General features: G+C 25.9%; 2 protein-coding genes across 2 annotated transcripts in view; one reads left to right on the plus strand and one right to left on the minus strand.

Annotated features, from left to right (window-relative positions):
- Window positions 1-27,875, minus strand: part of LOC145242411 (uncharacterized) — a 178,082-nt gene that overhangs the window by 71,092 nt on the left and 79,115 nt on the right. The window contains exon 4 of the mRNA XM_080105447.1: window positions 25,844-26,100. The gene's annotated coding sequence lies outside the window, so the exon portion shown is untranslated. The remainder of the gene's footprint in view (window positions 1-25,843; window positions 26,101-27,875) is intronic.
- Window positions 27,460-27,822, plus strand: LOC145242822 (ARL14 effector protein-like). Its single transcript, XM_080105945.1, has one exon. The coding sequence runs from the start codon at window positions 27,460-27,462 to the stop codon at window positions 27,820-27,822; it is 363 nt and encodes a 120-aa protein (XP_079962071.1).

The following is a 27,875-nucleotide window of genomic DNA, read 5'->3' on the forward strand; positions in this document are numbered from 1 at the left end:
CAAGAATTCTTCATTATTTTGGTTTCGATTATAGCTGATTGCACTCGAGTCATGTATTTTTTTTTATAAATAATTTTATCAGGAATTCTTCATAATTTTGGTTTCGATTATAGCTGATTGCACTCGAGTCATGTATTTTTTTTTATAAATAATTTTATCAAGAATTCTTCATAATTTTGGTTTCGATTATAGCTGATTGCACTCGAGTCATCTATTTTTTTTTTATAAATAATTTTATCAAGAATTCATTATTTTGGTTTCGATTATAGCTGATTGCACTCGAGTCATGTATTTTTTTTTTATAAATAATTTTATGAAGAATTCTTCATTATTTTGGTTTCGATTATAGCTGATTGCACTCGAGTCATGTATTTTTTTTTATAAATAATTTTATCAAGAATTCTTCATTATTTTGGTTTCGATTATAGCTGATTGCACTCGAGTCTTGTATTTTTTTTTTATAAATAATTTTATCAAGATTTCTTCATAATTTATGTTTCGATCATAGCTGATTGCACTCGAGTCATGTATTTTTTTTTTATAAATAATTTTATCAAGAATTCTTCATAATTTATGTTTCGATTATAGCTGATTGCAATCGAGTCATCTATTTTTTTTATAAATAATTTTATCAAGAATTCTTCATAATTTTGGTTTCGATTATAGCTGATTGCACTCGAGTCATCTATTTTTTTTATAAATAATTTTATCAAGAATTCTTCATTATTTCGGTTTCGATTATAGCTGATTGCACTCGAGTCATGTATTTTTTTTTTATAAATAATTTTATCAAGAATTCTTCATAATTTTGGTTCCGATTATAGCTGATTGCACTCGAGTCATCTATTTTTTTTATAAATAATTTTATCAAGAATTCTTCATTATTTTGGTTTCGATTATAGCTGATTGCACTCGAGTCATGTATTTTTTTGTTATAAATAATTTAATCAAGATTTCTTCATAATTTTGGTTTCGATTATAGCTGATGGCACTCGAGTAATCTATTTTTTTTTTATAAATAATATTATCAAGAATTCTTCATAATTTTTGTTTCGATTATAGCTGATTGCACTCGAGTCATCTATTTTTTTTATAAATAATTTTGTCAAGAATTCTTCATAATTTCGGTTTCGATTATAGCTGATTGCACTCGAGTCATCTATTTTTTTTATAAATAATTTTATCAAGAATTCCTTATAATTTTGGTTTCGATTATAGCTGATTGCACTCGAGTCATCTATTTTTTTTATAAATAATTTTATCAAGAATTCTTCATTATTTCGGTTTCGATTATAGCTGATTGCACTCGAGTCATGTATTTTTTTTTTATAAATAATTTTATCAAGAATTCTTCATTATTTTGGTTTCGATTATAGCTGATTGCACTCGAGTCATGTATTTTTTTTTTTATAAATAATTTTATCAAGAATTCTTCATTATTTTGGTTTCGATTATAGCTGATTGCACTCGAGTCATGTATTTTTTTTTTATAAATAATTTTATCAAGAATTCCTTATAATTTTGGTTTCGATTATAGCTGATTGCACTCGAGTCATCTATTTTTGTTTTATAAATAATTGTATCAAGAATTCTTCATTATTTTGGTTTCGATTATAGCTGATTGCACTCGAGTCATGTATTTTTTTTTTATAAATAAGTTTATCAAGAATTCTTCATAATTTTGGTTTCGATTATAGCTGATTGCACTCGAGTCATGTATTTTTTTTTATAAATAATTTTATCAAGAATTCTTCATTATTTTGGTTTCGATTATAGCTGATTGCACTCGAGTAATGTATTTTTTTTTTATAAATAATTTTATCAGGAATTCTTCATAATTTTGGTTTCGATTATAGCTGATTGCACTCGAGTCATGTATTTTTTTTTATAAATAATTTTATCAAGAATTCTTCATAATTTTGGTTTCGATTATAGCTGATTGCACTCGAGTCATCTATTTTTTTTTTATAAATAATTTTATCAAGAATTCATTATTTTGGTTTCGATTATAGCTGATTGCACTCGAGTCATGTATTTTTTTTTTATAAATAATTTTATGAAGAATTCTTCATTATTTTGGTTTCGATTATAGCTGATTGCACTCGAGTCATGTATTTTTTTTTATAAATAATTTTATCAAGAATTCTTCATTATTTTGGTTTCGATTATAGCTGATTGCACTCGAGTCTTGTATTTTTTTTTTATAAATAATTTTATCAAGATTTCTTCATAATTTATGTTTCGATCATAGCTGATTGCACTCGAGTCATGTATTTTTTTTTTATAAATAATTTTATCAAGAATTCTTCATAATTTATGTTTCGATTATAGCTGATTGCAATCGAGTCATCTATTTTTTTTATAAATAATTTTATCAAGAATTCTTCATAATTTTGGTTTCGATTATAGCTGATTGCACTCGAGTCATCTATTTTTTTTATAAATAATTTTATCAAGAATTCTTCATTATTTCGGTTTCGATTATAGCTGATTGCACTCGAGTCATGTATTTTTTTTTTATAAATAATTTTATCAAGAATTCTTCATAATTTTGGTTCCGATTATAGCTGATTGCACTCGAGTCATCTATTTTTTTTATAAATAATTTTATCAAGAATTCTTCATTATTTTGGTTTCGATTATAGCTGATTGCACTCGAGTCATGTATTTTTTTGTTATAAATAATTTAATCAAGATTTCTTCATAATTTTGGTTTCGATTATAGCTGATGGCACTCGAGTAATCTATTTTTTTTTTATAAATAATATTATCAAGAATTCTTCATAATTTTTGTTTCGATTATAGCTGATTGCACTCGAGTCATCTATTTTTTTTATAAATAATTTTGTCAAGAATTCTTCATAATTTCGGTTTCGATTATAGCTGATTGCACTCGAGTCATCTATTTTTTTTATAAATAATTTTATCAAGAATTCCTTATAATTTTGGTTTCGATTATAGCTGATTGCACTCGAGTCATCTATTTTTTTTATAAATAATTTTATCAAGAATTCTTCATTATTTCGGTTTCGATTATAGCTGATTGCACTCGAGTCATGTATTTTTTTTTTATAAATAATTTTATCAAGAATTCTTCATTATTTTGGTTTCGATTATAGCTGATTGCACTCGAGTCATGTATTTTTTTTTTTATAAATAATTTTATCAAGAATTCTTCATTATTTTGGTTTCGATTATAGCTGATTGCACTCGAGTCATGTATTTTTTTTTTATAAATAATTTTATCAAGAATTCCTTATAATTTTGGTTTCGATTATAGCTGATTGCACTCGAGTCATCTATTTTTGTTTTATAAATAATTGTATCAAGAATTCTTCATTATTTTGGTTTCGATTATAGCTGATTGCACTCGAGTCATGTATTTTTTTTTTATAAATAAGTTTATCAAGAATTCTTCATAATTTTGGTTTCGATTATAGCTGATTGCACTCGAGTCATGTATTTTTTTTTATAAATAATTTTATCAAGAATTCTTCATTATTTTGGTTTCGATTATAGCTGATTGCACTCGAGTAATGTATTTTTTTTTTATAAATAATTTTATCAGGAATTCTTCATAATTTTGGTTTCGATTATAGCTGATTGCACTCGAGTCATGTATTTTTTTTTATAAATAATTTTATCAAGAATTCTTCATAATTTTGGTTTCGATTATAGCTGATTGCACTCGAGTCATCTATTTTTTTTTTATAAATAATTTTATCAAGAATTCATTATTTTGGTTTCGATTATAGCTGATTGCACTCGAGTCATGTATTTTTTTTTTATAAATAATTTTATCAAGAATTCTTCATTATTTTGGTTTCGATTATAGCTGATTGCACTCGAGTCATGTATTTTTTTTTATAAATAATTTTATCAAGAATTCTTCATTATTTTGGTTTCGATTATAGCTGATTGCACTCGAGTCTTGTATTTTTTTTTTATAAATAATTTTATCAAGATTTCTTCATAATTTATGTTTCGATCATAGCTGATTGCACTCGAGTCATGTATTTTTTTTTATAAATAATTTTATCAAGAATTCTTCATAATTTATGTTTCGATTATAGCTGATTGCAATCGAGTCATCTATTTTTTTTATAAATAATTTTATCAAGAATTCTTCATAATTTTGGTTTCGATTATAGCTGATTGCACTCGAGTCATCTATTTTTTTTATAAATAATTTTATCAAGAATTCTTCATTATTTCGGTTTCGATTATAGCTGATTGCACTCGAGTCATGTATTTTTTTTTTATAAATAATTTTATCAAGAATTCTTCATAATTTTGGTTTCGATTATAGCTGAATGCACTCGAGTCATGTATTTTTTTTTATAAATAATTTTATCAAGAATTCTTCATTATTTTGGTTTCGATTATAGCTGATGGCACTCGAGTCATGTATTTTTTTTTTATAAATAATTTTATCAAGAATTCTTCATTATTTTGGTTTCAATTATAGCTGATTGCACTCGAGTCATGTATTTTTTTTTTATAAATAATTTTATCAAGAATTCTTCATTATTTTGGTTTCGATTATAGCTGATTGCACTCGAGTCATGTATTTTTTTTTTATAAATAATTTTATCAAGAATTCCTTATAATTTTGGTTTCGATTATAGCTGATTGCACTCGAGTCATCAATTTTTGTTTTATAAATAATTGTATCAAGAATTCTTCATTATTTTGGTTTCGATTATAGCTGATTGCACTCGAGTCATCTATTTTTTTTATAAATAAGTTTATCAAGAATTCTTCATAATTTTGGTTTCGATTATAGCTGATTGCACTCGAGTCATGTATTTTTTTTTATAAATAATTTTATCAAGAATTCTTCATAATTTTGGTTTTGATTATAGCTGATTGCACTCGAGTCATCTATTTTTTTATAAATAATTTTATCAAGAATTCTTCATAATTTTGGTTTCGATTATAGCTGATTGCACTCGAGTCATGTATTTTTTTTTATAAATAATTTTATCAAGAATTCTTCATAATTTTGGTTTCGATTATAGCTGATTGCACTCGAGTCATCTATTTTTTTTATAAATAATTTTATCTAGAATTCTTCATTATTTTGGTTTCGATTATAGCTGATTAACCTCGAGTCATGTATTTTTTTTTATAAATAATTTTATCAAGAATTCTTCATTATTTTGGTTTCGATTATAGCTGATTGCACTCGAGTCATGTATTTTTTTTTTATAAATAATTTTATGAAGAATTCTTCATTATTTTGGTTTCGATTATAGCTGATTGCACTCGAGTCATGTATTTTTTTTTATAAATAATTTTATCAAGAATTCTTCATTATTTTGGTTTCGATTATAGCTGATTGCAATCGAGTCATCTATTTTTTTTATAAATAATTTTATAAAGAATTCTTCATAATTTTGGTTTCGATTATAGCTGATTGCACTCGAGTCATGTATTTTTTTTTATAAATAATTTTATCAAGAATTCTTCATAATTTATGTTTCGATTATAGCTGATTGCACTCGAGTCATCTATTTTTTTTTATAAATAATTTTATCAAGAATTCTTCATAATTTATGTTTCGATTATAGCTGATTGCACTCGAGTCATCTATTTTTTTTTATAAATAATTTTATCAAGAATTCTTCATAATTTTGGTTTCGATTATAGCTGATTGCACTCGAGTCATCTATTTTTTTTTATAAATAATTTTATCAAGAATTCTTCATAATTTATGTTTCGATTATAGCTGATTGCACTCGAGTCATGTATTTTTTTTTATAAATAATTTTATCAAGAATTCTTCATAATTTATGTTTCGATTATAGCTGATTGCACTCGAGTCATGTATTTTTTTTTTTAAATAATTTTATCAAGAATTCTTCATAATTTATGTTTCGATTATAGCTGATTGCACTCGAGTCATCTATTTTTTTTTATAAATAATTTTATCAAGAATTCTTCATAATTTTGGTTTCGATTATAGCTGATTGCACTCGAGTCATCTATTTTTTTAATAAATAATTTTGTCAAGAATTCTTCATAATTTCGGTTTCGATTATAGCTGATTGCACTCGAGTCATCTATTGTTGTTATAAATAATTTTATCAAGAATTCCTTATAATTTTGGTTTCGATTATAGCTGATTGCACTCGAGTCATGTATTTTTTTTTTATAAATAATTTTATCAAGAATTCTTCTTTATTTTGGTTTCGATTATAGCTGATTGCACTCGAGTCATGTATTTTTTTTTTATAAATAATTTTATCAAGAATTCTTCATTATTTCGGTTTCGATTATAGCTGATTGCACTCGAGTCATGTATTTTTTTTTTATAAATAATTTTATCAAGAATTCTTCATTATTTCGGTTTCGATTATAGCTGATTGCACTCGAGTCATCTATTTTTTTTTTATAAATAATTTTATCAAGAATTCTTCATTATTTCGGTTTCGATTATAGCTGATTGCACTCGAGTCATGTATTTTTTTTTTATAAATAATTTTATCAAGAATTCTTCATTATTTCGGTTTCGATTATAGCTGATTGCACTCGAGTCATGTATGTTTTTTTTATAAATAATTTTATCAAGATTTCTTAATAATTTATGTTTCGATTATAGCTGATTGCACTCGAGTCATGTATTTTCTTTTTATAAATAATTTTATCAAGAATTCTTCATAATTTATGTTTCGATTATAGCTGATTGCAATCGAGTCATCTATTTTTTTTATAAATAATTTTATCAAGAATTCTTCATAATTTTGGTTTCGATTATAGCTGATTGCACTCGAGTCATGTATTTTTTTTTATAAATAATTTTATCAAGAATTCTTCATTATTTCGGTTTCGATTATAGCTGATTGCACTCGAGTCATGTATTTTTGTTTTATTAATAATTTTATCAAGAATTCTTCATTATTTTGGTTTCGATTATAGCTGATTGCACTCGAGTCATCTATTTTTGTTATAAATAATTTTATCAAGAATTCTTCATTATTTTGGTTTCGATTATAGCTGATTGCACTCGAGTCATGTATTTTTTTTATAAATAATTTTATCAAGAATTCTTTATTATTTTGGTTTCGATTATAGCTGATTGCACTCGAGTCATCTATTTTTTTTTATAAATAATTTTATCAAGAATTCTTCATTATTTCGGTTTCGATTATAGCTAATTGCACTCGAGTCATGTATTTTTTTTATAAATAATTTTATCAAGAATTCTTTATTATTTTGGTTTCGATTATAGCTGATTGCACTCGAGTCATCTATTTTTTTTATAAATAATTTTATCAAGAATTCTTCATTATTTTGGTTTCGATTATAGCTGATTGCACTCGAGTCATGTATTTTTTTAATAAATAATTTTATCAAGAATTCTTCATTATTTTGGTTTCGATTATAGCTGATTGCACTCGAGTCATGTATTTTTTTTTATAAATAATTTTATCAAGAATTCTTCATTATTTCGGTTTCGATTATAGCTGATTGCACTCGAGTCATGTATTTTTTTTTATAAATAATTTTATCAAGAATACTTCATTATTTTGGTTTCGATTATAGCTGATTGCACTCGAGTCATGTATTTTTTTTTTATAAATAATTTTATCAAGAATTCTTCATTATTTTGGTTTCGATTATAGCTGATTGCACTCGAGTCATGTATTTTTTTTTTATAAATAATTTTATCAAGAATTCTTCATTATTTTGGTTTCGATTATAGCTGATTGCACTCGAGTCATGTATTTTTTTTTTATAAATAATTTTATCAAGAATTCTTCATTATTTTGGTTTCGATTATAGCTGATTGCACTCGAGTCATGTATTTTTTTTTTATAAATAATTTTGTCAAGAATTCTTCATTATTTTGGTTTCGATTATAGCTGATTGCACTCGAATCATCTATTTTTTTTATAAATAAGTTTATCAAGAATTCTTCATTATTTTGGTTTCGATTATAGCTGATTGCACTCGAGTCATGTATTTTTTTTTTTATAAATAATTTTATACAAGAATTCTTTATAGTTTTGGTTTCGATTATAGCTGATTGCACTCGAGTCATGTATTTTTTTTCTATAAATAATTTTATCAAGAATTCTTCATAATTTTGGTTTCGATTATAGCTGATTGCACTCGAGTCATGTATTTTTTTTTTATAAATAATTTTATCAAGAATTCTTCATAATTTTGGTTTTGATTATAGCTGATTGCACTCGAGTCATGTATTTTTTTTTATAAATAATTTTATCAAGAATTCTTCATAATTTTGGTTTCGATTATAGCTGATTGCACTCGAGTCATCTATTTTTTTTTTATAAATAATTTTATCAAGAATTCTTCATTATTTTGGTTTCGATTATAGCTGATTGCACTCGAGTCATGTATTTTTTTTTATAAATAATTTTATCAAGAATTCTTCATTATTTTGGTTTCGATTATAGCTGATTGCACTCGAGTCATCTATTTTTTTTATAAATAATTTTATCAAGAATTCTTCATTATTTTGGTTTCGATTATAGCTGATTGCACTCGAGTCATGTATTTTTTTTATAAATAATTTTATCAAGAATTCTTTATTATTTTGGTTTCGATTATAGCTGATTGCACTCGAGTCATCTATTTTTTTTTATAAATAATTTTATCAAGAATTCTTCATTATTTCGGTTTCGATTATAGCTGATTGCACTCGAGTCATGTATTTTTGTTTTATTAATAATTTTATCAAGAATTCTTTATTATTTTGGTTTCGATTATAGCTGATTGCACTCGAGTCATCTATTTTTGTTATAAATAATTTTATCAAGAATTCTTCATTATTTTGGTTTCGATTATAGCTAATTGCACTCGAGTCATGTATTTTTTTTATAAATAATTTTATCAAGAATTCTTTATTATTTTGGTTTCGATTATAGCTGATTGCACTCGAGTCATCTATTTTTTTTATAAATAATTTTATCAAGAATTCTTCATTATTTTGGTTTCGATTATAGCTGATTGCACTCGAGTCATGTATTTTTTTAATAAATAATTTTATCAAGAATTCTTCATAATTTTGGTTTCGATTATAGCTGATTGCACTCGAGTCATGTATTTTTTTTTATAAATAATTTTATCAAGAATTCTTCATTATTTCGGTTTCGATTATAGCTGATTGCACTCGAGTCATGTATTTTTTTTTATAAATAATTTTATCAAGAATTCTTCATTATTTTGGTTTCGATTATAGCGGATTGCACTCGAGTCATGTATTTTTTTTTTATAAATAATTTTATCAAGAATTCTTCATTATTTTGGTTTCGATTATAGCTGATTGCACTCGAGTCATGTATTTTTTTTTTATAAATAATTTTATCAAGAATTCTTCATTATTTTGGTTTCGATTATAGCTGATTGCACTCGAATCATCTATTTTTTTTATAAATAAGTTTATCAAGAATTCTTCATTATTTTGGTTTCGATTATAGCTGATTGCACTCGAGTCATGTATTTTGTTTTTATAAATAATTTTATCAAGAATTCTTCATAATTTTGGTTTCGATTATAGCTGATTGCACTCGAGTCATGTATTTTTTTTTTTATAAATAATTTTATACAAGAATTCTTTATAATTTTGGTTTCGATTATAGCTGATTGCACTCGAGTCATGTATTTTTTTTCTATAAATAATTTTATCAAGAATTCTTCATAATTTTGGTTTCGATTATAGCTGATTGCACTCGAGTCATGTATTTTTTTTTTATAAATAATTTTATCAAGAATTCTTCATAATTTTGGTTTCGATTATAGCTGATTGCACTCGAGTCATGTATTTTTTTTTATAAATAATTTTATCAAGAATTCTTCATAATTTTGGTTTCGATTATAGCTGATTGCACTCGAGTCATCTATTTTTTTTTTATAAATAATTTTATCAAGAATTCTTCATTATTTTGGTTTCGATTATAGCTGATTGCACTCGAGTCATGTATTTTTTTTTATAAATAATTTTATCAAGAATTCTTCATTATTTTGGTTTCGATTATAGCTGATTGCACTCGAGTCATGTATTTTTTTTTATAAATAATTTTATCAAGATTTCTTCATTATTTTGGTTTCGATTATAGCTGATTGCACTCGAGTCATGTATTTTTTTTTTATAAATAATTTTATCAAGATTTCTTCATAATTTTGGTTTCGATTATAGCTGATTGCACTCGAGTCATCTATTTTTTTTTTATAAATAATTTTATCAAGAATTCTTCATAATTTTGGTTTCGATTATAGCTGATTGCACTCGAGTCATGTATTTTTTTTTATAAATAATTTTATCAAGAATTCTTCATTATTTTGGTTTCGATTATAGCTGATTGCACTCGAGTCATCTATTTTTTTTTTATAAATAATTTTATCAAGATTTCTTCATAATTTTGGCTTCGATTATAGCTGATGGCACTCGAGTCATCTATTTTTTTTTTATAAATAATTTTATCAAGATTTCTTCATAATTTTGGCTTCGATTATAGCTGATTGAACTCGAGTCATCTATTTTTTTAATAAATAATTTTGTCAAGAATTCTTCATAATTTCGGTTTCGATTATAGCTGATTGCACTAACGTCATCTATTTTTTGTTTATAAATAATTTTATCAAGATTTCTTCATAATTTTGGCTTCGATTATAGCTGATTGAACTCGAGTCATCTATTTTTTTTATAAATAATTTTGTCAAGAATTCTTGATAATTTCGGTTTCGATTATAGCTGATTGCACTCGAGTCATCTATTTTTTTAATAAATAATTTTGTCAAGAATTCTTCATAATTTCGGTTTCGATTATAGCTGATTGCAGTCGAGTCATGTATTTTTTTTTATAAATAATTTTATCAAGACTTCTTCATTATTTTGGTTTCGATTATAGCCGATAGCACTCGAGTCATGTATTTTTTTTTATAAATAATTTTATCAAGAATTCTTCATTATTTTGGTTTCGATTATAGCTGATTGCACTCGAGTCATGTATTTTTTTTTTATAAACAATTGTATCAAGAATTCTTCATTATTTTGGTTTCGATTATAGCTGATTGCACTCGAGCCATGTATTTTTTTTTATGAATAATTTTATCAAGAATTCTTCATAATTTTGGTTTCGATTATAGCTGATTGCACTCGAGTCATCTATTTTTTTTATAAATAATTTTATCAAGAATTCTTCATTATTTCGGTTTCGATTATAGCTGATTGCACTCGAGTCATGTATTTTTTTTTTATAAATAATTTTATCAAGAATTCTTCATAATTTTGGTTTCGATTATAGCTGATTGCACTCGAGTCATGTATTTTTTTTTATAAATAATTTTATCAAGAATTCTTCATAATTTTGGTTTTGATTATAGCTGATTGCACTCGAGTCATCTATTTTTTTATAAATAATTTTATCAAGAATTCTTCATAATTTTGGTTTCGATTATAGCTGATTGCACTCGAGTCATGTATTTTTTTTTATAAATAATTTTATCAAGAATTCTTCATAATTTTGGTTTCGATTATAGCTGATTGCACTCGAGTCATCTATTTTTTTTATAAATAATTTTATCTAGAATTCTTCATTATTTTGGTTTCGATTATAGCTGATTAACCTCGAGTCATGTATTTTTTTTTATAAATAATTTTATCAAGAATTCTTCATTATTTTGGTTTCGATTATAGCTGATTGCACTCGAGTCATGTATTTTTTTTTTATAAATAATTTTATCAAGAATTCTTCATTATTTTGGTTTCGATTATAGCTGATTGCACTCGAGTCATGTATTTTTTTTTATAAATAATTTTATCAAGAATTCTTCATTATTTTGGTTTCGATTATAGCTGATTGCACTCGAGTCATGTATTTTTTTTTTATAAATAATTTTATCAAGATTTCTTCATAATTTATGTTTCGATCATAGCTGATTGCACTCGAGTCATCTATTCTTTTTTATAAATAATTTTATCAAGAATTCTTCATAATTTATGTTTCGATTATAGCTGATTGCAATCGAGTCATGTATTTTTTTTTATAAATAATTTTATCAAGAATTCTTCATAATTTTGGTTTCGATTATAGCTGATTGCACTCGAGTCATGTATTTTTTTTTTTAAATAATTTTATCAAGAATTCTTCATAATTTATGTTTCGATTATAGCTGATTGCACTCGAGTCATCTATTTTTTTTATAAATAATTTTATCTAGAATTCTTCATAATTTTGGTTTCGATTATAGCTGATTGCACTCGAGTCATCTATTTTTTTAATAAATAATTTTGTCAAGAATTCTTCATAATTTCGGTTTCGATTATAGCTGATTGCACTCGAGTCATCTATTGTTGTTATAAATAATTTTATAAAGAATTCCTTATAATTTTGGTTTCGATTATAGCTGATTGCACTCGAGTCATGTATTTTTTTTTATAAATAATTTTATCAAGAATTCTTCATTATTTTGGTTTCGATTATAGCTGATTGCACTCGAGTCATCTATTTTTTTTTTATAAATAATTTTATCAAGAATTCTTCATTATTTCGGTTTCGATTATAGCTGATTGCACTCGAGTCATGTATTTTTTTTTTATAAATAATTTTATCAAGAATTCTTCATTATTTCGGTTTCGATTATAGCTGATTGCACTCGAGTCATCTATTTTTTTTTTATAAATAATTTTATCAAGAATTCTTCATTATTTCGGTTTCGATTATAGCTGATTGCACTCGAGTCATGTATTTTTTTTTTATAAATAATTTTATCAAGAATTCTTCATTATTTCGGTTTCGATTATAGCTGATTGCACTCGAGTCATGTATGTTTTTTTTATAAATAATTTTATCAAGATTTCTTAATAATTTATGTTTCGATTATAGCTGATTGCACTCGAGTCATGTATTTTCTTTTTATAAATAATTTTATCAAGAATTCTTCATAATTTATGTTTCGATTATAGCTGATTGCAATCGAGTCATCTATTTTTTTTATAAATAATTTTATCAAGAGTTCTTCATAATTTTGGTTTCGATTATAGCTGATTGCACTCGAGTCATGTATTTTTTTTTTATAAATAATTTTATCAAGAATTCTTCATTATTTCGGTTTCGATTATAGCTGATTGCACTCGAGTCATGTATTTTTTTTTTATAAATAATTTTATCAAGAATTCTTCATTATTTCGGTTTCGATTATAGCTGATTGCACTCGAGTCATGTATGTTTTTTTTATAAATAATTTTATCAAGATTTCTTAATAATTTATGTTTCGATTATAGCTGATTGCACTCGAGTCATGTATTTTTTTTTATAAATAATTTTATCAAGAATTCTTCATTATTTCGGTTTCGATTATAGCTGATTGCACTCGAGTCATGTATTTTTGTTTTATTAATAATTTTATCAAGAATTCTTCATTATTTTGGTTTCGATTATAGCTGATTGCACTCGAGTCATCTATTTTTTTTATAAATAATTTTATCAAGAATTCTTCATTATTTTGGTTTCGATTATAGCTGATTGCACTCGAGTCATGTATTTTTTTTTTATAAATAATTTTATCAAGAATTCTTCATTATTTCGGTTTCGATTATAGCTGATTGCACTCGAGTCATGTATTTTTTTTTATAAATAATTTTATCAAGAATTCTTCATTATTTTGGTTTCGATTATAGCTGATTGCACTCGAGTCATGTATTTTTTTTTATAAATAATTTTATCAAGAATTCTTCATTATTTTGGTTTCGATTATAGCTGATTGCACTCGAGTCATGTATTTTTTTTTTATAAATAATTTTATCAAGAATTCTTCATTATTTTGGTTTCGATTATAGCTGATTGCACTCGAGTCATGTATTTTTTTTTATAAATAATTTTATCAAGAATTCTTCATAATTTTGGTTTCGATTATAGCTGATTGCACTCGAGTCATGTATTTTTTTTTTTATAAATAATTTTATACAAGAATTCTTTATAATTTTGGTTTCGATTATAGCTGATTGCACTCGAGTCATGTATTTTTTTTCTATAAATAATTTTATCAAGAATTCTTCATTATTTTGGTTTCGATTATAGCTGATTGCACTCGAGTCATGTATTTTTTTTTTATAAATAATTTTATCAAGAATTCTTCATAATTTTGGTTTCGATTATAGCTGATTGCACTCGAGTCATGTATTTTTTTTTATAAATAATTTTATCAAGAATTCTTCATAATTTTGGTTTCGATTATAGCTGATTGCACTCGAGTCATCTATTTTTTTTTTATAAATAATTTTATCAAGAATTCTTCATTATTTTGGTTTCGATTATAGCTGATTGCACTCGAGTCATGTATTTTTTTTTATAAATAATTTTATCAAGAATTCTTCATTATTTTGGTTTCGATTATAGCTGATTGCACTCGAGTCATGTATTTTTTTTTATAAATAATTTTATCAAGATTTCTTCATTATTTTGGTTTCGATTATAGCTGATTGCACTCGAGTCATGTATTTTTTTTTTATAAATAATTTTATCAAGATTTCTTCATAATTTTGGTTTCGATTATAGCTGATTGCACTCGAGTCATCTATTTTTTTTTATAAATAATTTTATCAAGAATTCTTCATAATTTTGGTTTCGATTATAGCTGATTGCACTCGAGTCATGTATTTTTTTTTATAAATAATTTTGTCAAGAATTCTTCATAATTTCGGTTTCGATTATAGCTGATTGCACTCGAGTCATCTATTTTTTTTATAAATAATTTTATCAAGAATTCCTTATAATTTTGGTTTCGATTATAGCTGATTGCACTCGAGTCATCTATTTTTTTTATAAATAATTTTATCAAGAATTCTTCATTATTTCGGTTTCGATTATAGCTGATTGCACTCGAGTCATGTATTTTTTTTTTATAAATAATTTTATCAAGAATTCTTCATAATTTTGGTTTCGATTATAGCTGATTGCACTCGAGTCATGTATTTTTTTTTATAAATAATTTTATCAAGAATTCTTCATTATTTTGGTTTCGATTATAGCTGATGGCACTCGAGTCATGTATTTTTTTTTTATAAATAATTTTATCAAGAATTCTTCATTATTTTGGTTTCAATTATAGCTGATTGCACTCGAGTCATGTATTTTTTTTTTATAAATAATTTTATCAAGAATTCTTCATTATTTTGGTTTCGATTATAGCTGATTGCACTCGAGTCATGTATTTTTTTTTTATAAATAATTTTATCAAGAATTCCTTATAATTTTGGTTTCGATTATAGCTGATTGCACTCGAGTCATCTATTTTTGTTTTATAAATAATTTTATCAAGAATTCTTCATTATTTTGGTTTCGATTATAGCTGATTGCACTCGAGTCATGTATTTTTTTTTTATAAACAATTGTATCAAGAATTCTTCATTATTTTGGTTTCGATTATAGCTGATTGCACTCGAGTCATGTATTTTTTTTTATGAATAATTTTATCAAGAATTCTTCATAATTTTTGTTTCGATTATAGCTGATTGCACTCGAGTCATGTATTTTTTTTTATAAATAATTTTATCAGGAATTCTTCATAATTTTGGTTTCGATTATAGCTGATTGCACTCGAGTCATGTATTTTTTTTTTATAAATAATTTTATCAAGAATTCTTCATTATTTTGGTTTCGATTATAGCTGATTGCACTCGAGTCATCTATTTTTTTTTTATAAATAATTTTATCAAGAATTCTTCATAATTTTGGTTCCGATTATAGCTGATTGCACTCGAGTCATCTATTTTTTTTATAAATAATTTTATCAAGAATTCTTCATTATTTTGGTTTCGATTATAGCTGATTGCACTCGAGTCATGTATTTTTTTGTTATAAATAATTTAATCAAGATTTCTTCATAATTTTGGTTTCGATTATAGCTGATGGCACTCGAGTAATCTATTTTTTTTTTATAAATAATATTATCAAGAATTCTTCATAATTTTTGTTTCGATTATAGCTGATTGCACTCGAGTCATCTATTTTTTTTATAAATAATTTTGTCAAGAATTCTTCATAATTTCGGTTTCGATTATAGCTGATTGCACTCGAGTCATCTATTTTTTTTATAAATAATTTTATCAAGAATTCCTTATAATTTTGGTTTCGATTATAGCTGATTGCACTCGAGTCATCTATTTTTTTTATAAATAATTTTATCAAGAATTCTTCATTATTTCGGTTTCGATTATAGCTGATTGCACTCGAGTCATGTATTTTTTTTTTATAAATAATTTTATCAAGAATTCTTCATAATTTTGATTTCGATTATAGCTGATTGCACTCGAGTCATGTATTTTTTTTTATAAATAATTTTATCAAGAATTCTTCATTATTTTGGTTTCGATTATAGCTGATGGCACTCGAGTCATGTATTTTTTTTTTATAAATAATTTTATCAAGAATTCTTCATTATTTTGGTTTCAATTATAGCTGATTGCACTCGAGTCATGTATTTTTTTTTTATAAATAATTTTATCAAGAATTCTTCATTATTTTGGTTTCGATTATAGCTGATTGCACTCGAGTCATGTATTTTTTTTTTATAAATAATTTTATCAAGAATTCCTTATAATTTTGGTTTCGATTATAGCTGATTGCACTCGAGTCATCTATTTTTGTTTTATAAATAATTTTATCAAGAATTCTTCATTATTTTGGTTTCGATTATAGCTGATTGCACTCGAGTCATGTATTTTTTTTTTATAAACAATTGTATCAAGAATTCTTCATTATTTTGGTTTCGATTATAGCTGATTGCACTCGAGTCATGTATTTTTTTTTATGAATAATTTTATCAAGAATTCTTCATAATTTTTGTTTCGATTATAGCTGATTGCACTCGAGTCATGTATTTTTTTTTATAAATAATTTTATCAGGAATTCTTCATAATTTTGGTTTCGATTATAGCTGATTGCACTCGAGTCATGTATTTTTTTTTTATAAATAATTTTATCAAGAATTCTTCATTATTTTGGTTTCGATTATAGCTGATTGCACTCGAGTCATCTATTTTTTTTTTATAAATAATTTTATCAAGAATTCTTCATAATTTTGGTTCCGATTATAGCTGATTGCACTCGAGTCATCTATTTTTTTTATAAATAATTTTATCAAGAATTCTTCATTATTTTGGTTTCGATTATAGCTGATTGCACTCGAGTCATGTATTTTTTTGTTATAAATAATTTAATCAAGATTTCTTCATAATTTTGGTTTCGATTATAGCTGATGGCACTCGAGTAATCTATTTTTTTTTTATAAATAATATTATCAAGAATTCTTCATAATTTTTGTTTCGATTATAGCTGATTGCACTCGAGTCATCTATTTTTTTTATAAATAATTTTGTCAAGAATTCTTCATAATTTCGGTTTCGATTATAGCTGATTGCACTCGAGTCATCTATTTTTTTTATAAATAATTTTATCAAGAATTCCTTATAATTTTGGTTTCGATTATAGCTGATTGCACTCGAGTCATCTATTTTTTTTATAAATAATTTTATCAAGAATTCTTCATTATTTCGGTTTCGATTATAGCTGATTGCACTCGAGTCATGTATTTTTTTTTTATAAATAATTTTATCAAGAATTCTTCATAATTTTGGTTTCGATTATAGCTGATTGCACTCGAGTCATGTATTTTTTTTTTATAAATAATTTTATCAAGAATTCTTCATTATTTTGGTTTCAATTATAGCTGATTGCACTCGAGTCATGTATTTTTTTTTTATAAATAATTTTATCAAGAATTCTTCATTATTTTGGTTTCGATTATAGCTGATTGCACTCGAGTCATGTATTTTTTTTTTATAAATAATTTTATCAAGAATTCCTTATAATTTTGGTTTCGATTATAGCTGATTGCACTCGAGTCATCTATTTTTGTTTTATAAATAATTGTATCAAGAATTCTTCATTATTTTGGTTTCGATTATAGCTGATTGCACTCGAGTCATGTATTTTTTTTTTATAAATAAGTTTATCAAGAATTCTTCATAATTTTGGTTTCGATTATAGCTGATTGCACTCGAGTCATGTGTTTTTTTTTATAAATAATTTTATCAAGAATTCTTCATTATTTTGGTTTCGATTATAGCTGATTGCACTCGAGTCATGTATTTTTTTTTTATAAATAATTTTATCAGGAATTCTTCATAATTTTGGTTTCGATTATAGCTGATTGCACTCGAGTCATCTATTTTTTTTTTATAAATAATTTTATCAAGAATTCATTATTTTGGTTTCGATTATAGCTGATTGCACTCGAGTCATGTATTTTTTTTTATAAATAATTTTATCAAGAATTCTTCATAATTTTGGTTTCGATTATAGCTGATTGCACTCGAGTCATGTATTTTTTTTTATAAATAATTTTATCAAGAATTCTTCATTATTTTGGTTTCGATTATAGCTGATTGCACTCGAGTCATGTATTTTTTTTTATAAATAATTTTATCAAGAATTCTTCATAATTTTAGTTTTGATTATAGCTGATTGCACTCGAGTCATCTATTTTTTTATAAATAATTTTATCAAGAATTCTTCATAATTTTGGTTTCGATTATAGCTGATTGCACTCGAGTCATGTATTTTTTTTTATAAATAATTTTATCAAGAATTCTTCATAATTTTGGTTTCGATTATAGCTGATTGCACTCGAGTCATCTATTTTTTTTATAAATAATTTTATCAAGAATTCTTCATTATTTCGGTTTCGATTATAGCTGATTGCACTCGAGTCATGTATTTTTTTTTTATAAATAAGTTTATCAAGAATTCTTCATAATTTTGGTTTCGATTATAGCTGATTGCACTCGAGTCATGTATTTTTTTTTATAAATAATTTTATCAAGAATTCTTCATTATTTTGGTTTCGATTATAGCTGATTGCACTCGAGTCATGTATTTTTTTTTTATAAATAATTTTATCAAGAATTCTTCATTATTTTGGTTTCAATTATAGCTGATTGCACTCGAGTCATGTATTTTTTTTTTATAAATAATTTTATCAAGAATTCTTCATTATTTTGGTTTCGATTATAGCTGATTGCACTCGAGTCATGTATTTTTTTTTTATAAATAATTTTATCAAGAATTCCTTATAATTTTGGTTTCGATTATAGCTGATTGCACTCGAGTCATCAATTTTTGTTTTATAAATAATTGTATCAAGAATTCTTCATTATTTTGGTTTCGATTATAGCTGATTGCACTCGAGTCATGTATTTTTTTTTTATAAATAAGTTTATCAAGAATTCTTCATAATTTTGGTTTCGATTATAGCTGATTGCACTCGAGTCATGTATTTTTTTTTATAAATAATTTAATCAAGAATTCTTCATTATTTTGGTTTCGATTATAGCTGATTGCACTCGAGTCATGTATTTTTTTTTTATAAATAATTTTATCAGGAATTCTTCATAATTTTGGTTTCGATTATAGCTGATTGCACTCGAGTCATCTATTTTTTTTTTATAAATAATTTTATCAAGAATTCATAATTTTGGTTTCGATTATAGCTGATTGCACTCGAGTCATCTATTTTTTTTATAAATAATTTTATCTAGAATTCTTCATTATTTTGGTTTTGATTATAGCTGATTAACCTCGAGTCATGTATTTTTTTTTATAAATAATTTTATCAAGAATTCTTCATTATTTTGGTTTCGATTATAGCTGATTGCACTCGAGTCATGTATTTTTTTTTATAAATAATTTTATCAAGAATTCTTCATTATTTCGGTTTCGATTATAGCTGATTGCACTCGAGTCATGTATTTTTTTTTTATAAATAATTTAATCAAGAATTCTTCATTATTTCGGTTTCGATTATAGCTGATTGCACTCGAGTCATCTATTTTTTTTTTATAAATAATTTTATCAAGAATTCTTCATTATTTCGGTTTCGATTATAGCTGATTGCACTCGAGTCATGTATTTTTTTTTTATAAATAATTTTATCAAGAATTCTTCATTATTTCGGTTTCGATTATAGCTGATTGCACTCGAGTCATGTATGTTTTTTTTATAAATAATTTTATCAAGATTTCTTAATAATTTATGTTTCGATTATAGCTGATTGCACTCGAGTCATGTATTTTTTGTTATAAATAATTTTATCAAGAATTCTTCATTATTTTGGTTTCGATTATAGCTGATTGCAATCGAGTCATGTATTTTTTTTTTATAAATAATTTTATCAAGAATTCTTCATAATTTATGTTTCGATTATAGCTGATTGCAATCGAGTCATCTATTTTTTTTATAAATAATTTTATCAAGAATTCTTCATTATTTTGGTTTCGATTATAGCTGATTGCACTCGAGTCATGTATTTTTTTTATAAATAATTTTATCAAGAATTCTTCATAATTTTGGTTTCGATTATAGCTGATTGCAATCGAGTCATGTATTTTCTTTTTATAAATAATTTTATCAAGAATTCTTCATAATTTATGTTTCGATTATAGCTGATTGCAATCGAGTCATCTATTTTTTTTATAAATAATTTTATCAAGAATTCTTCATAATTTTGGTTTCGATTATAGCTGATTGCACTCGAGTCATGTATTTTTTTTTATAAATAATTTTATCAAGAATTCTTCATTATTTCGGTTTCGATTATAGCTGATTGCACTCGAGTCATGTATTTTTTTTTTATAAATAATTTTATCAAGAATTCTTCATAATTTTGGTTTCGATTATAGCTGATTGCACTCGAGTCATGTATTTTTTTTTTATAAATAATTTTATCAAGAATTCTTCATTATTTCGGTTTCGATTATAGCTGATTGCACTCGAGTCATGTATTTTTGTTTTATTAATAATTTTATCAAGAATTCTTCATTATTTTGGTTTCGATTATAGCTGATTGCACTCGAGTCATCTATTTTTGTTATAAATAATTTTATCAAGAATTCTTCATTATTTTGGTTTCGATTATAGCTGATTGCACTCGAGTCATGTATTTTTTTTATAAATAATTTTATCAAGAATTCTTTATTATTTTGGTTTCGATTATAGCTGATTGCACTCGAGTCATCTATTTTTTTTTATAAATAATTTTATCAAGAATTCTTCATTATTTCGGTTTCGATTATAGCTGATTGCACTCGAGTCATGTATTTTTGTTTTATTAATAATTTTATCAAGAATTCTTTATTATTTTGGTTTCGATTATAGCTGATTGCACTCGAGTCATCTATTTTTGTTATAAATAATTTTATCAAGAATTCTTCATTATTTTGGTTTCGATTATAGCTGATTGCACTCGAGTCATGTATTTTTTTTATAAATAATTTTATCAAGAATTCTTTATTATTTTGGTTTCGATTATAGCTGATTGCACTCGAGTCATCTATTTTTTTTATAAATAATTTTATCAAGAATTCTTCATTATTTTGGTTTCGATTATAGCTGATTGCACTCGAGTCATGTATTTTTTTTATAAATAATTTTATCAAGAATTCTTTATTATTTTGGTTTCGATTATAGCTGATTGCACTCGAGTCATCTATTTTTTTTATAAATAATTTTATCAAGAATTCTTCATTATTTTGGTTTCGATTATAGCTGATTGCACTCGAGTCATGTATTTTTTTAATAAATAATTTTATCAAGAATTCTTCATTATTTTGGTTTCGATTATAGCTGATTGCACTCGAGTCATGTATTTTTTTTTATAAATAATTTTATCAAGAATTCTTCATTATTTCGGTTTCGATTATAGCTGATTGCACTCGAGTCATGTATTTTTTGTTATAAATAATTTTATCAAGAATTCTTCATTATTTTGGTTTCGATTATAGCTGATTGCACTCGAGTCATGTATTCTTTTTTTATAAATAATTTTATCAAGAATTCTTCATTATTTTGGTTTCGATTATAGCTGATTGCACTCGAGTCATGTATTTTTTTTTTATAAATAATTTTATCAAGAATTCTTCATTATTTTGGTTTCGATTATAGCTGATTGCACTCGAGTCATCTATTTTTGTTTTATAAATAATTTTATCAAGAATTCTTCATTATTTTGGTTTCGATTATAGTTGATTGCACTCGAGTCATGTATTTTTTTTTTATAAATAATTTTATCAAGAATTCTTCATTATTTTGGTTTCGATTATAGCTGATTGCACTCGAGTCATGTATTTTTTTTTTATAAATAATTTTATCATAATTTTGGTTTCGATTATAGCTGATGGCACTCGAGTCATCTATTTTGTTTATAAATAATTTTATCAAGAATTCTTCATAATTTTGGTTTCGATTATAGCTGATTGCACTCGAGTCATGTATTTTTTTTTTATAAATAATTTTATCAAGAATTCTTCATTATTTTGGTTTCGATTATAGCTGATTGCACTCGAGTCATCTATTTTTGTTTTATAAATAATTTTATCAAGAATTCTTCATTATTTTGGTTTCGATTATAGCTGATTGCACTCGAGTCATGTATTTTTTTTTTATAAATAATTTTATCAAGAATTCTTCATTATTTTGGTTTCGATTATAGCTGATTGCACTCGAGTCATCTATTTTTTTTTTATAAATAATTTTATCATAATTTTGGTTTCGATTATAGCTGATGGCACTCGAGTCATCTATTTTGTTTATAAATAATTTTATCAAGAATTCTTCATAATTTTGGTTTCGATTATAGCTGATGGCACTCGAGTCATCTATTTTTTTTGATAAATAATTTTATCAAGAATTCTTCATAATTTTGGTTTTTGGTTATAGCTGAAGGAACTTTATATATATAAGTTTGGGATTTGGTTTTGATTCAAGCTGATGAACCCAAGTCATGGATAGTTTTAAAAACGCAACAACAATATATAAATATCGATAGAACATTAACTCTATAATCATATATATAAAATTTGCAAGAATTCAAATATATTTAAATGTACTTCATGGCCGGACTATGCCGGGCGTCCCTGCTAGCTTAGATAAATACTTTTGCAGTTTTAACAAAACAGTTACAATAATATCAGAGCATCTCCATTCACGCGGAACAAATACAGAATGTCAACATCAATATATTACATATGAATGAGTCCCCTGTGGAATTTCTACAGGAGCCGCAAGTTATGTAACTATTTTAATAGCATGTACAGTTGAGAATTTTTAGTCCTATTTTTTAACATTTGTGTCATTCAAAGGTTATTCTTCAATTTGTTAGGACAAATATAGAATTTGAAATCAGTTTTCATTAAAGATTTAAGTTTAAAGCTGTAATGAATAAAATATGAGTGAAATCAAGAATCTACAATCATGATAGAGAACTGTCATTTCTCAATATATATCACCCCAAAACCTCTGGCCTTGATGTAGGGGCGGGGGACTAAAACTTGCTCTGGTTTCAAATGATCTGAAATAACAGCAAAGGGAGACTCGATTCCAAACATTTCTCATATCCTACATCTCCCTCTTCTGGAGATAGGGTACCATTAAGAATATATCCAATCTAAAATAATCTTTATATACTGAAATTTACTTCATGTATGAAAACCAAAGAGGGGAGATATAACATATGAGAAACATTTGGAAACAACAAATGACTGATTGAAACATTGAAGGTGTAGTATCTTTCCACCCTCAAAACAATCCCATAAAAGCGCCACCAATATAGTCTTTTGAAGGCGCCGAAAACAAAAAGAACAGGAAACAAGTAGCTCCCAAGATATGAAGAAATTAGCCTCAAGAAGTGAGGGATCACCCTTCCACACTCATTCAATGTAAAATAACACTAACTTTATAACGATGGGGGGGGGGCGGTTTTATTTTTGTTGTTTTTTAAGGGGTGTTTATTTGGTAATTAACTGTAGCCTAGCAGACCAACACAAAACCTAAAAAAACAAAAAAAAAGCTGTCTTCCACAGGCCCTCGGGCACGCTGATAACGAACATTGCATTCAAACTTTTCACAAATAAGTACTTTTCCTGGTATTAAGCAATGTAATTCTTTGTTATAAGAGGTGGCCATTATTGTACAGGCAAGCGCACATAGTTTTGTTTAATACTCGGAAAAATATTCACCCACAGAAAATCCATGTGTGATATTTGTTCTCAGCACACCCGAAAACCTATAGAAAACAAGTTTTTTTAAAGTAGGTTTTGTGTTGGTCTACTATGCCACAAACACCACCCCCTTAAAAAAAAAAAAAAAAAAAAAGAAGGAAAGACCCTGTCCCCCAAAAGGATGGCCATAAAAAAGTAGGTGTTCATTTTACGTTAAATTAATATAGAAAAGTGATCCTCACCTTTGAAACTAATTTCCTCATATCTCGGAAACCACTCCTCTCCTGGAACCTCACATGCTACTCTTGCTTTCAGCACGCTCGAAAACCCCTAACAGTGACAACCTTAAAGGATTTTTTTGAGGGTGGAAAGATACACATTTACCAGTCAGTATTGTTGAAAGTTTTAGTGAGACCTACATACATACATACATACATACATACATACATACATACATACATACATGCATACATCACGCACACACAAACAAGTGAGATTTATATAATAGATTAAATTTGTAATAGTTTTACTTATTTATAAAATATTTTTTGTGTTGATTGATTTTACTAAATTGTTATCTTAACGCCAATGTTAAAATTCAATCTGTTAATGATGCACTATTAGTCTGGCTTGGTGTTCGTTTGCAACTAATTGGTGTTTTAGCAATAGTCCAGAATGAGTAAGCCATATACTGAAGCCCTTCCTTTTGATGGTCTTGTGAACTGCTGTCATGATTTTATCAGAAGTGAAGTTGTTTTAAGTAGCTACTGACAGTGTAAAAGCAGACAAAACCACCTGCACTAAGCAGTTTCATCAGGCAATAGAGTTAAATGGGTACCCCAACAATCTTAAAAAAAAAAAAAATCTTTTAAATCCACCAAGCAAAAATGTCGAATGAATACTATGGACATTTACCAGTGCATACATATTGTTCAGGTACAGATTAGAAATTCACCACTTGCAACAAGTTTTACATGGATAATAATATGAGCTATCTATACATCAGTATTAAACATTCATTATTAAAAAGATGTGTGGTGATTTGGAATGTAACAGTTAACAAGCACGTGAGTCTTCTCCTACCCTTTCCAAAGCGAGCTGGCCGACCAGTGGGTCTTGGAGAGAATTACTGCAACACAACAGTGATTGTGGCTAAAAACAAAAGACTGCTATCCAATAAGAACATATTGTGTTGTATCATAAATAAGTGCAATAGATTTGCGTGTGAAACCGAATTAAATAACTTTCTTTCACCTAAAATAAGCTTGTGTCAAAGTTTTATTTTCTTTTCAGAGTTTTTAAATACGTTTGGTGCATTTCTGAAGTAATAGCAACATCACAGAATAAGGTACCATAAGTCAACTTTCCAACTGACTACAACATGGTTGTCTTCAAGTCTAATTTAAAAAAATACTTATTGAGCAGTTTCCTTGAAGAATCAATTCTTCTTAAATGATCATGCCTTTATAAGTAAAAATCAATAAAAAAAACAAAAAATCCCTCCCCATCCCAATTACATTTCATGTCTATTTTATAGTCTTTCCAAAAGAGCAAAGTTAGATAAAAAGTAATTTTTTATGTAGGGAATATTCATCACTCAAAAATAGGACAATCAAAAAAGATCTTCCCCTTCTGCAACAAGGTTGATTTAAAGCAAAAAAGACACTTTAAATGACAACCATCTCATCCTCACTAATATTGATTCTTTTTGCCATAAAAAAGATAAATATTACAAAAAATGTGTCTTGTTTAGTTTCTGATTTTTAACTAGACACACATAAACAAACTCCTTAGATAAATAATAAAAAATCTACTCACTTTTTTCTCTATTTTATTCCGTTCGAGCAGTAAGTATAAGCTGGCAGTCATGTTACATGTTCGTATTTCTAGGAAGTCCATTATCAGCTTTAGCTTCTCGTTTGGCTTGATAGCAAACGTCACAGTGCATATATGAGAGATTGTAGACCTTTGGCCATTGGCTGATATGTGTTGGTCAATGTTGGGATCAAGGTGGAGTACTTTGGTTGGGTTGTATTCTTTAAACGTACACTGTCCATCACTGTTATACATATAAACTGAAAGAAATGAAATCAGCAAAAAAATCATAAGTGATCAGTTTTTAATGTTCGGCAATTATATCTAAACTAAAGGTTCTTAATAAATTGTAGTTTTAAACTGCAAGGCACAAGAATACATTTTTTATGATTGTCATTAATTTAGAGATCAAGTGGTGGAAGATTTGCTTATGAAATCCACATCAGGAAGAAGAGCAGAAGAAAAGTGGAAGGAGCTTAAGGATATGCTATTGGAGTCATTCCATGTGAATTCACCAGGCCATTACACCCACTGACACTGAATTACTTGAAATTTGGCACAAATATTCCCCTTCATGAGTTAGGAAAATTTGCCAAATTATTTGGTCCTAAACCTTACCGTTCGGATTTTAGGAGAGTGTAAAATTTGCATATTTTGCTTCTAAATTTATGCTGCAAAACGTCACAGGATTTTTAGTGTTTTATAAAATTTTTAAAAAATACTTCCACTTATTCAATATTTCTGAAATTTGGTAGAAAGGGCATTTAGGGACTGTAGAATCCAAATATCTACTTATTTTAACCCCATACCTGGTAGAAAATAAAATTTTGCTCTCCCAAAAGCATGTCCCCCAAATCATCAATTTTTTACCTATGTAGCTTATGATCAGTCTAGAGAAAATATGTCCTCTTCAATTTTCATAATATTTTGTTTATAGCATCTACTATGACTGCTTAAGTTCTCAAAAAAAGTTTGTGAGGGTTTCTAGCCTACTTTAGAAGATATGGCCCTGCAAAGTTTATCTATTTTTTTCTATGTACATGTGGTAATTCAGTGAAAGATTGATAAAGACAATCATCCTAATGCCCCCAAACTCCTCAAATGTTCATATTGTGCTAAGTAATTTCTTAAACTATTCAATAAGATAGTCTTTGTTAATTTAAAAAGAAAATAATTTAAATATATTTTGCAGATATTGCATTTTATATGGTACGGATAGATGGTCTTTAACAAGTGATAAACATTGACTCTTGCATTAGGATCAACACTTATTAGAGTTTTTGTAGATGACATGAAACATATTTTTTTTTTTACAATTTTTGAAAAAGTTATTTTCATTAAACTAAACCCTTTTTTTATTTAGAAGAAAGTTATAATAAAATGTATTTTTCAACAGTTTAAAACACTAACTATGAAGTTTTTGTATTATATCAAGTGACTGAGCAATAAATTTTTTGTAGACTATTGTTTAAACATAGTAAGATCTCTGATAGGTAATAATTGTAATAAATTTAGAATTAGACCAACCGTGAACTCTGAATGACCCTCTTTTGACTCAGACTGGAACTTTTCTGTGGCACCTAAAATATTTATTATTCATTTTTCCTTTTTTGGATGCAATGGATGTAAAGCTTATTGCCTATACGACAGGACTTGATGAGGATAAAATACAGACTATCTGTGACCATCACAATCAGACCTTGTTAACTAAGTATGAGTGGCTTGAAAAGAGTTGCAATCCATTTAAAAATCATAAGAAGCAAATTAAAGGCAGTTTGAAAGCAATTTCTTTGAAGTTGGCAGATAAAGCAAAAGCGAAGTTGTTACTTATTCCAGGCAAGAAACTCTGTCCTAATTGCCGAATACGAATCAGCAAACTTCTTGATGATGAAAAGCAAAGGCATGTGTCGGATGAGGAAATACAAGAGCTTGATGCAAGTACTTTGACGGAACAGAAGACAAATATCAAATTTCTCCAATGAAAACAAAAGGGCTTCATGACTCTGGAAAGGCTCGTTTAGGTAAGAGAAAACTT

This window comes from Euprymna scolopes, chromosome 21, assembly GCF_053919585.1.
Source record: "Euprymna scolopes isolate OS-2025 chromosome 21, ASM5391958v1, whole genome shotgun sequence".
In the NCBI taxonomy this organism is placed as follows: Eukaryota; Metazoa; Mollusca; class Cephalopoda; order Sepiida; family Sepiolidae; genus Euprymna; species Euprymna scolopes.

What these genes read in the sequence shown, in the direction of transcription:
- LOC145242822 (XM_080105945.1), top strand. Translation starts at nt 27,460, where the DNA reads ATGGATGTAAAGCTTATTGCCTATACGACAGGACTTGATGAGGATAAA.